Here is a 14,492-nt window from a genome sequence, read left to right as displayed (position 1 = left end):
AATAAGAGCCTCCCTTTCCCTTTAGCATTCAAAGTATGCATAGCCACATACATAATACCACAGTCATGTCTCATAGATAAGTAGTACTAACAGCACCTTTAAAGATGTAATGAACGGCAGCAAAGCTCACCTGTGGGCCCTGAACCCAAGTTAAATACAGCACAGAGAAGCAATGCTCCCCTTTGAAAAAGGGAACATGCTATATTATTACAATAGCTCTTTGGAACTGTTTAAGTCATCACAACTTGAACCTTAAGCATTCTTATTCCTCCCACACATTCTCCAGTACCCATTTATAAAAAAAAAAAAGCCCGTATGTTATTTCACAGACAGACATGCAAGAAGGTGAGAGATCAAAGTCCCAGCATTCATTCGCTGATCATCATTCTAGACCAAAGCAACTGCAGACATTTTAAATGCTGCTTCACAAGCAAAAGGACTATGTAACTCAGTGCCCTAACTCCAGAAATGAGAGTCCTGCAACTTCCTTTAAAAGCTTTTCGCTGCTCCTTGCATTACATATATTTTCACTGTCATTTGAAATTAAACAATAGCAGGGCTTTCATCGCCACTTCAGATTTAAGCAATAACTGGACTTAACTCAAATACCTGAAGCAGTTTAGTCATGACACAGAACACAACTCTGAAGAGGTACATCTGATAAACCAACCTTCTTCTTAAGTTGATGGAGTCTCCAAAATAAAGATAACCAAAATTGGCAAATAACTCCTACACATTTTAAAAAATTAGTTCAAGAAAGTACCTTCAAACAGTAAGCAAGGAAAAAATGGCAAAAAGGAAAAATCCTTTGTTCAGCTAAATCACACCCTCTACCAAAAAATTCCTTAAGTGCTATGTTTTTCCGTTACACTGTTCTGTAATGAATGTCATTAACATGAAAGTTTAACCTAAACATAATTATTTGCTTGCTTATACATGAGTCATTTCAATCTTCTAAAAAAGGGGCATTTTAGAGAGACAAAGGAATGAGTCCCCGTAAAATCCCTACTTTCCTTAAAAAAAGAGAAACAGCTACCTACAAAGATCAAGGTCCAGGCTCTGTATCAAATCTCCTACCCTGCCATGCAGTTCTAACTCCAATCCATTAATAAGACATTAGATCTAACATAACCAAACCACTGCAACTGTCAGATTAGATGAACACTTGCTTGGAATTAAGGAAAAAGTCAGCATTAGTTCTGTGACTTGCTACATAAATAGGAAGCACAAACACTCCCAGTGAAACTAATGGAAAAGGAATGGTTTTTCTATGAAACCTTCATGAAGTCAAGATCATTAAAATGACAGTCAACTCATAACTCTATGCTGTTATGCATACAAAAAATTACTTGTATTGATGTTTCATGTCGCAACTTGATAAACTGATGCATCAGATAAATATTTTTGTGGATACACTGTAATACATTTTGCTAAGAGTAGGAAGCTAATTTACAGCTCCTACCTGTACACAGGAATTGCTGTTAAGAACACAAGACTTCACACTGAATATAGATCAAACCTTATCTTTCAGGTGTTGGGGCAGAGTTCTTTGAGAGATACAAGTTTGTGTCCAAGTGTTACCCTGTTTCTTTAGCAAGCTGTAGACTCTGAGAATATTTTTTCTTGTTGAAAGGCTTAACTTTACATTAACATTCAAAAAAGAAAAATCTGACAATTCATCCTCTTCCTCACTACTTGCCTTTCATCTTGCTAATCTTGCAATTTCAGTTTCATTAGTCTAGTTGCTGTGACTAAAAGTTAATTCTAATCAATAAAATAGCTAACGCTCTTTAAGTGTTTTGAGATTCTTTCGTACATCTGAAATGCAAAGAGGAGAAATTAGAGTTTTGTCTTGTATTACAATTTCTACACTTCAAAAGCAATATAAAAATGGAAAATGTCTGTGCTTTCTTAGAAACATTTCAAAGTTTTCCTAAAGACAGATATGCTAATTATTTAAGTCAACAAAAATACATTTTAAACACTCACAGGCCTTCAAGACACACACACCCCTTCTGACTGCTGATCTTAGACACTATAGCAACAAGTGAACATTTGTTCTGAAGGAATGTGGAGCATGCAACTGGGGGAGGGGTAGTACTATCAGCCACAAACTTATCTGCTGGTCCACTAAGTTATTATTTAACTTCAATCTTCCCTGAAACTGAAGAAACAGCATTTACTATCCACCATTAGCAACCTGCATTTAACAGCCAGCTTACACTTTGACTAAGAAGAACACAGCTTTGCTTGAACTGAACGTCAAGGCTGTTTTTTCTCCTCCGTTTGTTCAGAGTACTGGAAACAGCAGAACTGTTTCATGACTGCAGATTAATTAAGCAGTGCCCCAATATTGCAAACCTGCAGAGCAGAAGAAAATGTCCAGCTCCTCTGGCTCTGCTCACAGTATCTGAATGTCCAAGACTCCCTAATAAAAGTTCAAGATGGCAGACTCTTAGAAAACAAAACAGTGTGGGCAAAACGAGGTTGTGGAATGACCTGGATTGAAATGGCAGGAAAGGTGGAAAGTTCTCTCTCCCAGTTTAAGAATAACATTCCTATGGGCGTTTCCCATAAATTTTGACTGTAACCTACTTTTTGTTGGATTGCTGTCGGCTTGCCTACTAGATTTCACTAGTTCTCTCATGGACAGAGTTCTCTGGAGCACATCAAACTTCTGCTTTCTCTGCAGAACTTCTCAGGTTTGAGGAATCTAGCCAGTGATCTTGGTGCCCTCTGCTCACGAGAGAGACTAGGAAGAAAGGACGGTGTGAAAGTAACAGAAGCATGGAAAAAGGACCAGCAAGTCTCTGGCTTACTGGGGTCCTACAGCTCTGCTAAGAGAAGCAGTTCACAATTCTATTTTTTTTTCCCCTCCAAGTTTTGCTAGAAAAAGCATCAGAAGTTGTTAAAAAAACAAAAACAAAACACTACTAATGGGCTTTGGGTTCTTAGCAGTAATTTTACTTGTTAAAAAAAATTAAGGAAGTATTTACTTTATCCTTATCCTTGTTTACATCCTTTACATCTCTTAGCTTGAAAGACTATTTCACATTTGTCAAGGAACAGTTTCAATTTCAGACTGACAGAACTAATATTTAGAAGTGACTACTACTTGGAGATATGTGAAAGGGTGTACTAAGGAATTCCCAGGTCAGAAAGACTGGAAGCACGAATGTCTTTGCATATAAGAAGCAGGTTTTAAGAAGGCACGTTTAAAAGATGACTGTCAAATTCAAATATGCCAAAAGCTTAGAGCTAAGATGACTGATTAATTTGCCATCTACAAAGCACATTTCCTGCTTGCTGCTCTTTGCTCCCCCTCCCCTTTCTTATATCCCTCTCAAACTTAGCATTCGATAGAAGAGACAAAAGAATTGGTACAAAGTTTAGTGGTGTATGCTGTAATGGCAGGGTGGAGTGCCACACCAGCTCTCCCTAGATCCTCACAGTTTCGTTCCACTTTATCCTCTGACCACTTGTTCCTTTGCCAGCCACTTTCTCCTTTCACTGCAACTCAGTACAGCCTTACAGCCAGTCAGTTCATGGAACTGATCTGGCTGAAAACTGGTTCCTTTCTTCCTAGGACCAGTTTTCAGGCAGACCTGCACCCAGAACTGGCTTGCTATGCGGTCAGCAGAGAACTACTGCCAGTGCCAGGAAGAAGTGGTGAGGTCATAGCAGCTCCCACTTAAGTTTCTTCTCTAAGCTGCTGTGGAAATACACTATTAGTGTGGTTTAAAACAGAGCCCTAAACATAAGCTTTATAACTAGAAAACAACAATTTTAGATGCATCTTGTAGATTCTCAACAGTTACAGAACTGTACCATCAATTCAGCTGCTGGTGGAGAAGAAAAGCCTGTAGCTTCTCCATGAACACCTTCAGAAGTTAATTCCTTCCAGCTGCTGTACACTTGCCCTGGTCTGGTTTAGTCCTGGCTTCTCTGCTACTGTGGCTCACAAGGTCTCTTCTGTCAACTCTGCTATGGGAACAATAACATCCAAAGTATCAAATACAAGTTATCAGAATTTGCCTCTTACCACCTTATTTGGTTCAGCAAGAGAATGAACAATGTTATTTCAGGCTAATACATTTAAAACATGCAGATAGTTCCTCGTGGACCAAGTCTGAGTAGAGCTACAAAGTACAAAAAGGTCATATTTTAATAATAAGTTACAGAACTATTCTTCAGATATTACAAGTATATAATACTATGATAGATCTTGGAAGTTATTAAAATTAAAATTCCACTTCAGACTATTTGTCAACATGCTCAAATGTTGTGATTTCTGTAATAGGATTTATTATCTACTAGACAGTTTGTTTTCCCACTTTTTTGTGCTACATGGAATAAGAGAAAAAATGTGAAATGCTTTACATGAATTCCATTGCCTTTTCCCAAGGATTCTTGAAGGTCATTTAACCAATTCACAGGCAGATTGTTTACGTATTTGATAATCGCTATGTTATCACAGTCTCCAAAAGTTAGCTGCCCTGACAGCATCCTACTTTTCCCTCTCCCACAAAGGTTCTTTATTTAAGACAAAATACTATCAAACAGAAAAACAGCACCATCTTCCACAAAAATTTTAAATAAATCTGTCCAACTTCCCTCAAAACAAAAGACCCCAAACGTTCCTTCCAGAGACTGTTGCACAGAAAGGTAAACACTTTATCAGATCCTTGTTTAGAGCAGCCTGCCCACCTACCAAGTATTCATACTATGAGGTATCATTAGACAGGTAAATACATCCAGTTTAAGGTGTATCAAAGACAGCACCTTTCATTGAGAAACATCAAAACTGGAATAAAGAACAAACAGCAAAATTATACCTAGTATTATAAATTATCATAATTTCAATCTGTAATCTTCACTGCAATAGCTAATGAACTTCAGATTTCCCTAGAAAAACAGGACAAACTGACTTTTGAAAATACTGCCTCAGAAAAAGGACTTTAATGTTTTACACTGTAAGAAAATATAGAAATAAAAATCAAATGCTAAAAATACTACAGTACCTTAATTGTACTAAAAATATGGACAGTACTAAAAAAGCAAACATTATCAAGTCTGGAAGGGCTGAAGAGAAATCATTCATCTTTGACCCTCAGGCACTACATTCAGTAGACAGCTTCTGGCTTTTAGTGCAGCATGCGATTAATACCAATCTCCATGGTGCTAAAACAAGGTTTCGAAGTGACTAGACATTACAAGTTCCTTATTTTGAGGAAACTATTTAACTTGACACACCTTTACAATTGTCCCACTGGGCTGAATATCTTATCCTTCAAAAATAAGGACCTGATAGGTTTCAAGTTAGGTAACATTCCTGATCCTTTTTAAAGCACTGGTGCTACTATAAAGAGGATGCAGACATTCCTGACCAGGCCATCCAGCTTCACCAGTATTTTTACCTCTGCTTCAGTTTAAAAGGAAAAAAAAAAAAAAAAAAAAAAATCTTATCAAACTCTAAGAAACCAGACAGCAAAATCTGATCCTCAAAGAGAAATATGCGATAAAAGGTAAGACAGGATGAACTTGAGAAAAAAGTTTTCGCTCACGAAAAGGATGCAGAATTACCCACATGAAACACACAATATTACACTTTGAAGATTACTTCAAAGTTTGCGATAAAGCAACCAATAATTCCTACATATATTCTGAAGTACAGTCAGGAAGATTATATATTGAAGTATAAAGTATAATTACTCCTGCACTTTTAAAGTAGATGCAAATTTTACCCTTACAGCTACTCATAATGAAAAACAGTATTTCCCACAGTCCCAAGGGGAGACCTTACAGTATGAAGCATACATTACATTCCTTAAAAAAAACCAAACCAACAAATAGCAGATGTCACAAAACTAGTAGCTAACTATCTTCAGACTAGGGAAACTGGAACGTTTTCCCTGTCTCTGATGTGATACAAGTAAAAGCTACTATTTACTGTTTAAAAGTGAAACACTTAGTAAAATATCTTCTACTTAGAAATATTCTTTTGTGTGGTCTTTTTAAACCTGAGTAAATGAATCTCATTTGAACAAAGACCACACAGTGGCATCATACTTAAAGGAACACCAGGATTTATTATATGCAGTAACAACACAGACTGTAGCATCACCAATCTAATATATAAATATCTATTCTCAAATAGACTCTCACCTTTGCATATCTATGCAACAAGCAATACTGTTTTTGAACTGGTAAATTCTCTAATAGAAGTTTGTAAGAGGCAGGTCCTGCATGTTTTGTCCCTCAAAGTGGCTTACATGCTTTCTATGCAACTTCTATGAGGTATAGGTATCCTTATATTTTGAAAGGATTGAACTGTATATAGCAGTTACCCCATATCTCTTATTCTCCAAAAGGACATACTATGCATATAGAAGTAAGCCAGCCTCAAAATTCAACAGCATTTACTTGCAGACACATTAAACCCATGCTTTGGGACAAGAATTAAACAAATCCTGTAGTTTGAAGAGAGTTAAGTATACCTCACACGCTTCAAACTCTAAAGTATTTTCAATACTGTGGTCAGGTTGTCAAGTCCTCAGTAGGTCTCTGTGGGAGGCAAACAACTTCTCAGTTCCTAAAACATTCTCTACCAAGAAAACTTACTTCTCTTCTTGAGTGCCACTACCTCTAAAGATCACAGACAGCTCTAGCCTTTAGATTGTACTTTACTGTACGTCCTATGTTTTCAAAGAGGGATGCAACTTGAAGGCAACAATTAGGTTCTCACATTCTTAACCAATAGCTGAAAATGTAACAATGTAACTATCCTTACTAATATCAGACAAATTACACAATCTTGCTTATCTGGAAATTTAACTGAAGGCTGAACGAGGAGACTGGTGCACTAACTGTTTGTGCAGTTCAACCACTACAGGTTCAGCCTGTCATCAAGTAGAATTAAATAAAAAATTTCTTATGAAACAGCACTGGATTAATTGACTTAGGTTCAAAAAATGCCCAGATCTCTTCTTTAATGAAGACGTCGGTAAAGTATCCTGATCCTATGTCTCAAAATGGATCATGAACAACGGATCATTACACCCAGTGAGTACAATGACTAAAGTCAAAAGGGAATTTTAAAAATACAGCAAGAACTGAAGTGTATGGAACACATGATATTTCACTCAACATAAGAAGCAACTGCAGTTCTCTCGTGTCCAAATAGCCAACAAACTTTTCAACCCTACAGTTCTATTCAGAGGGGTTTCTGTTTGTGGGTTTGGGGTGGGGTTTTTTTTGAGAGGGTGGAGGTCTTTTGGTTTTTTATGTGAAGTATCATTAAGAAACAAGTTTCCTACTTGGTGCCAGCAAGGAGATTCCAAGTTTTTCAGATTTCAGTTTATACAACAAATATTGTTGGGTGAAAGTCTGAAAATAATCAATTTACAATGCTGGGTTTACCTTTGTTGAAAAGCAATATCCAAAACTTATTCAGCATTATGACAATGAGACTACTGTAAGAAATTAAATTATATTAGCATAAGTAATGCAAAGAGAAACAGCCTTGAAATCTACAAAAAATTTCAGTTATAACACTCTCCCCTTAAAAAAAGACCTCAACTTATTCTTCACTTTATATATCTACTCGCATCGGTACCGTACAAAACACAATACATGTCTAAAATCCAAAGGCACTGATGATCTAGTGCAGATATAAATAAATGCTACAATCCAAAATAGCTTAGATTTTTCATCCAAGATAGTATCACTACATCAGGAGAATGTTAAGTGAACCATAGGTGAATAACTGCTAGGCTCTTCCATGGCAACTCAGATAACACAAGCAGGGAATAAAACCCTCAGTCTGTACAAAATTTAAGGCATGCACCCACTGGAATCAGCCTACCTGCTGATGCAGACCCCAGCAGAGGAACAGCGAGCCCTGTCCAACAGGGAGCCGCATGGTCAATAGTGAAGTTACTGTGCATTAGAAAGGAGTTTTTCAACAAATTTGTTGAAGTGGCAGTACTACAACTAACAGTAGATGTAGAAGCTAGCTGCAGAAATAGTAGTTAGAGGCTGAAAGACATACAGCAGGCTCTGGGAATGCTTGCCAGGCAAATAAAAGAGCTCACTGATGCAACCCTGTTGTAACACTTACATTTGCCCCTTCTGAATTGCTTGAAGACGCATACAGCTTAAACAGATCAAAATAATGTTGCTTCTGTAGCTCGTGTAGAATTTATTTTTAGTTCTTACTTTACAACTTTAGAGTAAAGTTTCACTATTCAACAAAATCTACATCAAGTCAATAGATTAATGCTGTCCGAAAAAGAAATCAACTTCTATCACTGCAATCGATTCCACCTTGGAATAATTCATGTAACTAATTTAAAGATAGTGGTAAGCTGAAAGCATTACGAGCCAGAATTTTATGTGTAAGAAGTCTGTTCAATCACCTTAGTAAGTTTTTGTCAACTGTTGGACAGACAGCTGTAAACACTTCCAAAGATAAGCAAGACGGAGAAATGCAATCCAAACTATACAGCTTCCAAGAGGTTATCTCCAGTCAGCAGTAAGCAAGCCCAATATTAAGAGCTCACTATATTATGAGATTTTTGGGACAGAGGCCAAAAAGAAAACTCCAAACTGTGGAAAAGAAACATCTCTCCTTTATAAATTAACAATCCTTTAAATGGACAATACCATTTCACAAATTAATTCCACAATATAATATAATAAAAAGAAGAAAACTCCTGTCCTCCATGTTAGTTTTCTGATATGCCGAGTCCAAAATTTAAAACTGAACATTAATTAAAAACTGCTGCATTGCAACTGGAACACTTTACTATTTTGATAGTCCTCTCCTACAGGACGCCTATTTTAGTGTCAGTAGGCACCCGACACCCCATCTCACAAATAACTCTGCTCAGTCTGTGTGCTCAGCAAAAATACTGTCAACATGAAATGATCACTAGTCTCAAATTATTGCTCTGTTAAGATTCGTTCACACCTTTTGGCAGAGCTATTCCAGCTGTGTGCAGACTCACTTGAAACACAGAGGTGACTGCAAACGCTCAGCAAGCAGGACATCTTATACAAAACTGCTCTGGATGTCATTTCAGCTATTAACAATAGCTGAAGTAACATTTCTGCAGAAGTTTAGAAAAAAGTTTTCCTGCTTATGACTAAAAATGGACTAATACAATTTCCCTAAAGGAATAGGAACACACAATAACACACACTCCTCATAAGCAAGAAAATTTGAAGTTTCCACCTGCTGGCAGAAGATGGTAAATACTCCGCTTTTAGAGGAAGCAAGCGCGAACAGTTACATTCTACTTCACAACTGAAGCCACTAGCGTGCAAGACTTTCAAAAATCAAACCAGCCTAGAAAACTGAAACACCACCAAAATATTAACAGAATTCTTTGGAACGACAAAAAACATTTAAATGGTTAAAAACTAATCTGTGACGGTCTTGTTAACTTTTAGCATCAGCCTAGACAGCTTGCTTTCCCTTGTTATGATTATGAAACAGATTGCACAGTGTTGTGATGAGGAAATACAGAACCCAAACTTAAAAATCACCATTTCCTGTAATCATCATGCTGGGGGAGCAGAGGGGGGAGGGAGGGAGGATAAAGGGGGAAGGTAAAGGGCAAGGAGGAATAACCACAGTAAAGACTACTTAAAAACATATGAACAGAGTTGTGAGAATTTCAGAAAGTCTAAGAATTAAGAATATAGAACAACTGACACACCTTCTGAAAGAATGGCTTCCTTCAAATAGAGTAGTACATCTGCAAATTTTCTGACATCATTCACCAGTTGCATGATATATTCTGGATCCACAACAGGATTATCATAGCAGTCAGAGTTGGAGCTAATGCTGCTCAGAGAGCTGCTCTTGGTGCTGCGCCCCATTCCCCAATTTCCTGAATTAGAGATGGTGAAGAAGTTGGAGGTAGACAGTCGGGCTAATCCCAAACCACGCTTGTTACTTCCACCGTTCTGTCGCAACATCCCAGCAGCCGCTGTGCTTATAGAGCTCTTGCAGTTAACGCTCAGCGTCGCTTAATGTCCATTTGACAAGCTGAAGATGAACCCCCTAAAAATTGAGGAGAGGGATGGAGGTGGAGGAGAAGGAAAATGCTGGTTAGTATAGACATATACGTGAAGTAATATTTTTGTACTGACAAGACCCATAACTTCTTTCAAGATGATCCTGCTTTACATTACGATGCTTAACTGAAGCTTTATAAAGGGTTTTGACTGTTTGAAGTTATTTTAATAAAAATCAATGGTATGCAGAAGTTACTTCAAAAACTAATTATGACACACACTTATTTCATGAGAAAAGTTTCTTCCCTGAATATTTACTCTGGAAACCTTAAGAATCAAGTTCTTAACATTTACCCTGAGACCTGTTCTTTACCATGAAGCATTACTACAACTGAATACAATTGCAAAAGCACTCGATGTGATATAGACCATGAGCAACATCCCCGCTTGCAGCAACCACCAAGCTGTATTCAGCATCCTGTCTCTTAAGATAACAGACAGCCTTGATAGGATAGGATGAGTTTTCTTTGTGTAGATTGTGCCAAGCAAGAAACCGTGGCCTATCACAGTTTGTCTCAGAAAAGAAAACATCCTGAAAGAAGTTATGTGGGCTTTTCACATAATCTCAGTGCAGTCATCTTGAAGGGTGCTGCTTTGCTTTAGTAACACTTTAAAAGTTCCACTATAAAAACACACAAATTTGGGGGAGATTATATTGCAACTACCTGCATTCCTTTCATTTAGGAAAAACAGAACGCTACTGCAAATTTCCCAATGTAAGGTTAAGTGATTCATTTCAAAGCAGCAAACTCCAGGTGGCAGAGTCAGGTATGGTTCCAGCAGCTCGTACAATGCCTGCTATTATTCTCTGAACACCAGGAGAAATTCTCAACACTTATACTACATAGTAAACACTGCAGGGGGAAAAAAACCCCCACAAATCGGAACATGACAGCTAAAAAGTTAATATGCATTGCAGACATATCTGCAGCAAAACCTCAAATTCAACTATTTTCAGCCAACAACAAAAGTTATTATGATCTAAAAATGCAGGTTGAAACGAGTTATCCTGCATACGTTTGTACTTGGTTAGCCCAACTGAAGTAGCAGCACCTTTAACATTTTGAGCACTCCCACTATGTATATCAAAAGGCGTTATTCTAATGCACTTCAATTATTTTTCCATTATTTCTGCTTTATTTCTCTTTGCAATTTAAAAATATCAGAGGAAATGTGGTCAAAGCAGTTGTTTTTGTAATTAATCTTGTAGGCTTTCCAGGGAGTGTGTGCTGGGGGGAGGGGGAAGAAAACTTCAGAATTTAACACAAATATAACTGCTCTAATTTCTGTTTACAGTCAGTACCTATAAGAGTACACATAAGATATACAAATAATGCAGATAATTAAGTGATTCCAAACACCTCAAGTAGATTGAAGTGAGGTTTACATTAAACATTAAGCATAATGTTTAAGCAAGTTTCTTCTGTTCCCACATATAATTCTCATGGCTACAAAGCTACTCTGCAATTCTGCCTTGCAATTACAGAAGAAAAAGCCACATAACCTTCTCTCCTTTTTACAAGTGTGATATCTTTTTCTATTGAGAGATATTTTCATATTATTTAAAAGACATGCCTCTTAAGTCTGGCCAGCTTTAGAGTCAACTTTAAGTAGCACGATGTGTTAGACCTGTTCTGTAGCAAGTTCATGCTTTCAAAGCTGTGCTATATTAGAGATATGTCTAAATGCATTTTTTCTTCATTCAGTCAAGCAACAAGTAGAATAATAACGCCATCACTTTGAAAATTATGGAAGTGATGACAAAGTATTTCTGAAAACTTGAAACTTTTGCTGTAAAGTAGCAGGAGAATCAAAACTGAACAGTTTAGTACAACAGTCACCTTCTCCTCATAAATATTAGCCCTTACGTCTCCTCCTCCTGTGTTCCAAGGCAGATGAGAGAAAGCTTCCCCTCACAGAACACATGCCTTTCATTACTGAGAAGTGTTTCATATTTCTTCAGGAGACTCTGGCTTTGAAAACGAAAAGCGTCCACCAGCTTTTCTATAAACGCCTCCAGACTGCTCTGGTTAAAAGTGAGCCATTGCCAGATCCGACGGAAAAAGGGGGAAAAAAAAAAGCGCAGATATTTCAGAAATTTGCTCTCCCAGCACAATTTTCCCGGTAGGGAAAAAAAAAAAAAAAAGAGAAGACGCTGCTGAAGGGGCCACGTCTCCCATGCGTTGCAGCCCCCCGGCCGAGGGCAGGGCCGCGCCCCGGGCCCGGGCGGGGGTCGGCGCCCCGCCCTGCCCCCACCCCGCATTCCTGGCCGCCGCCGCCAGACCGCACGTCCTCCGCGGGCAGAGACCTCCCGGCAGCCGCGAGGGGAGCGGCGGCGCAGCAGGTAGCGGGCAGAGGCCGCGGGGGCGCCACCGCGAGACCGCCCGAAGTGCGGGGCAGGGTGGAGAGGAAGCGTCGGCCCCTGCCCGGTACCGCTCTGGGGAACCGGGCTCGGAGGGGCGAGGCCCGCACTAAGGGGCTCGACGGGAGCGGAAGAGGGGCGCCGGACCCCTCCAGCCGCCCTCGCTTCCCCGGCCACTCGCCGCCGCCCTGCTCCGCGCTCACTCGCGGCTCCTGCCAGCGGCAACAAGCAACGCCCCCCACCCTCCCGCCGCAGCGCGTCCCCCCCTCCTCCGGCGGCAGCTCTTACCGGAGAGCGGCGGCCGAGCGCAGGCAGCAGCCGGGCCGCCGCGGGCCCTGCGCACTCGCCCCCCGCCGCCCATGGAGCGCCCTCCCTACAGCGCGGCCCGCGCCGCCGCCAACGCCCCCGGGGTCGCCGCCGCTCCCGGCCCCGCCTCCTCACGCCCGCGGCCCGCCATTGGCCGGCCGCGCGCCGCGGGGCGGGCCTCCGCGCGTGCCCCGCCCGGGGGCGGTGTCCCGGGGACCCGTCCCCCTCCCGCGGGCGCGCGGGGGGGGTCAGCGCAGCCTCAGGTAGGGGAGCGGTCGAGGGGCTCAGCAGCCGCACAGTGGCCGGTGGGACACGGGAGGGGAGGATTCCCCCTTCCGCTCCGGTCTTCGCCGTACCGGCAGCCGCAGGGTCGCTGCCCCGCCCGCACCCCCCGACAGGGGCCGAGAGCCGCCGGGGGTGCGGCGTGTGCGTGGGGCGCTCGGGGAAAGGGGCCGCAGGGAAACAGCGAGGGTGCGCGCAACCAGTGAGGAAAAGCCCCAGCGCAGGCTGCGTGGAGCTGTTTAGCAAACAGGATTTACTTTTAAGCCCAACGAGAAACAAACACAGTGTGGCAAAGGGGAGAACACGTTTCTCACACTGCACCGCCCACGCTTTCTGCTCCCGAATGGAGTGTGCCATTCCCTGTGCGGCTTCCAGTATTGTTTGCGGTGAGTAAGATGCGTGCGTGCAGTCACACGCACTTTCCTCTCTGCTGCGCTCAGCTTGCTTTTATTTCTGGATGAGCTCTGTTTGCGGCTTAGGGAAAGGAAAAGCAGTAACAGAATCCGAATGTAACAACGCCGTACCCCCGGGGCAGGAGTGGATTCAGGTATCCAGACAGCCCAAATCTTGGCATAATTTAGCTTATCAGTTTAGTTGCATGTACACACATATGCCCATTTTCCTGCTTAAGAAGAAAAAGGAGTTGGAAAAGCAGAAACTGGCAGCATCACACAGAAACTCAAACAGATCCCAGCAGCATCAGGACGTTTAGACCTCTGCACAGACCGTTGTTCCGTCAGCTCACAGTGACTGATGGCAGCAGTAGTTTTTCCATCTTCTAGAGGCAGGGACTACCAACCTACATTTTATTCTTCACTAATAAAAGGAATAAATAAGTCAATCTTAGATGCATTGCTCAAGCGCTGGAATGGGACATACTTTCAGTAACATATCAAAGCCCTCACCATTTAATTCTTATCCCAGTCCCTCAAGCCTAGCAGCTACAGGCTTTACAGCCTGAAATTCCCCAGTCTCCTTCCACAGCCACTCCTGCACACCGCCCATTCAAGATTTTGTGTTGGAGTAGCAGCCTTCTCCTTGGTTCATTCTTCCTCTCCATATATGCCATAACTTCTTCTATCTGAAGAATTGTATTCCATTTCTTTTGGAATTTATAAAGCCTGAAACTAAGCGACCAAACTAAAACAAGTTGTGACATTATTATCTCTAGCGTCAATATTACGCACCGTTCAACAACTTTTCTTTACCAGTTTAATTAAAATGGGATGTAAATTTAGAAATCTGGTAAATGTTATAAATTCTTCAAGTCTTCTAAGTATGGAGAAAAGCAAACAAAGAAAACAATGCCCTGAGCTTCAAAAAGATTTTGATCATTCAGGTAATTGATCCAGCAGATGTCAAAATCAGGCCAGGGTAAACAATTGTAAACTAATTTAATGTGAAAGCAAGGAACTACGGTAGGGAATGTGAGTTAAATAGTACAATCAACAATCACATC

General features: G+C 40.8%; 1 protein-coding gene across 2 annotated transcripts in view; it reads right to left on the bottom strand.

Annotated features, from left to right (window-relative positions):
* Positions 1 to 10,063, bottom strand: part of ARHGAP29 (Rho GTPase activating protein 29) — a 51,407-nt gene extending 41,344 nt beyond the window's left edge. For both annotated transcript variants that reach the window (XM_010121808.2, XM_086753610.1), the window contains exon 1: positions 9,723 to 10,063. In XM_010121808.2, the coding sequence (XP_010120110.2) occupies positions 9,723 to 9,984 (262 nt within the window). In that variant the 5' untranslated portion in view covers positions 9,985 to 10,063. The remainder of the gene's footprint in view (positions 1 to 9,722) is intronic.
* Positions 10,064 to 14,492: the final 4,429 nt, after the last annotated feature.

The sequence above is a fragment of the Chlamydotis macqueenii genome, chromosome 8 (genome assembly GCF_036417535.1).
Source record: "Chlamydotis macqueenii isolate bChlMac1 chromosome 8, bChlMac1.mat, whole genome shotgun sequence".
NCBI classification, from domain to species: Eukaryota; Metazoa; Chordata; class Aves; order Otidiformes; family Otididae; genus Chlamydotis; species Chlamydotis macqueenii.
The sequence above is the reverse complement of the archived record's forward strand: the minus strand, read 5'-3'. Positions and strand labels throughout refer to the sequence as shown.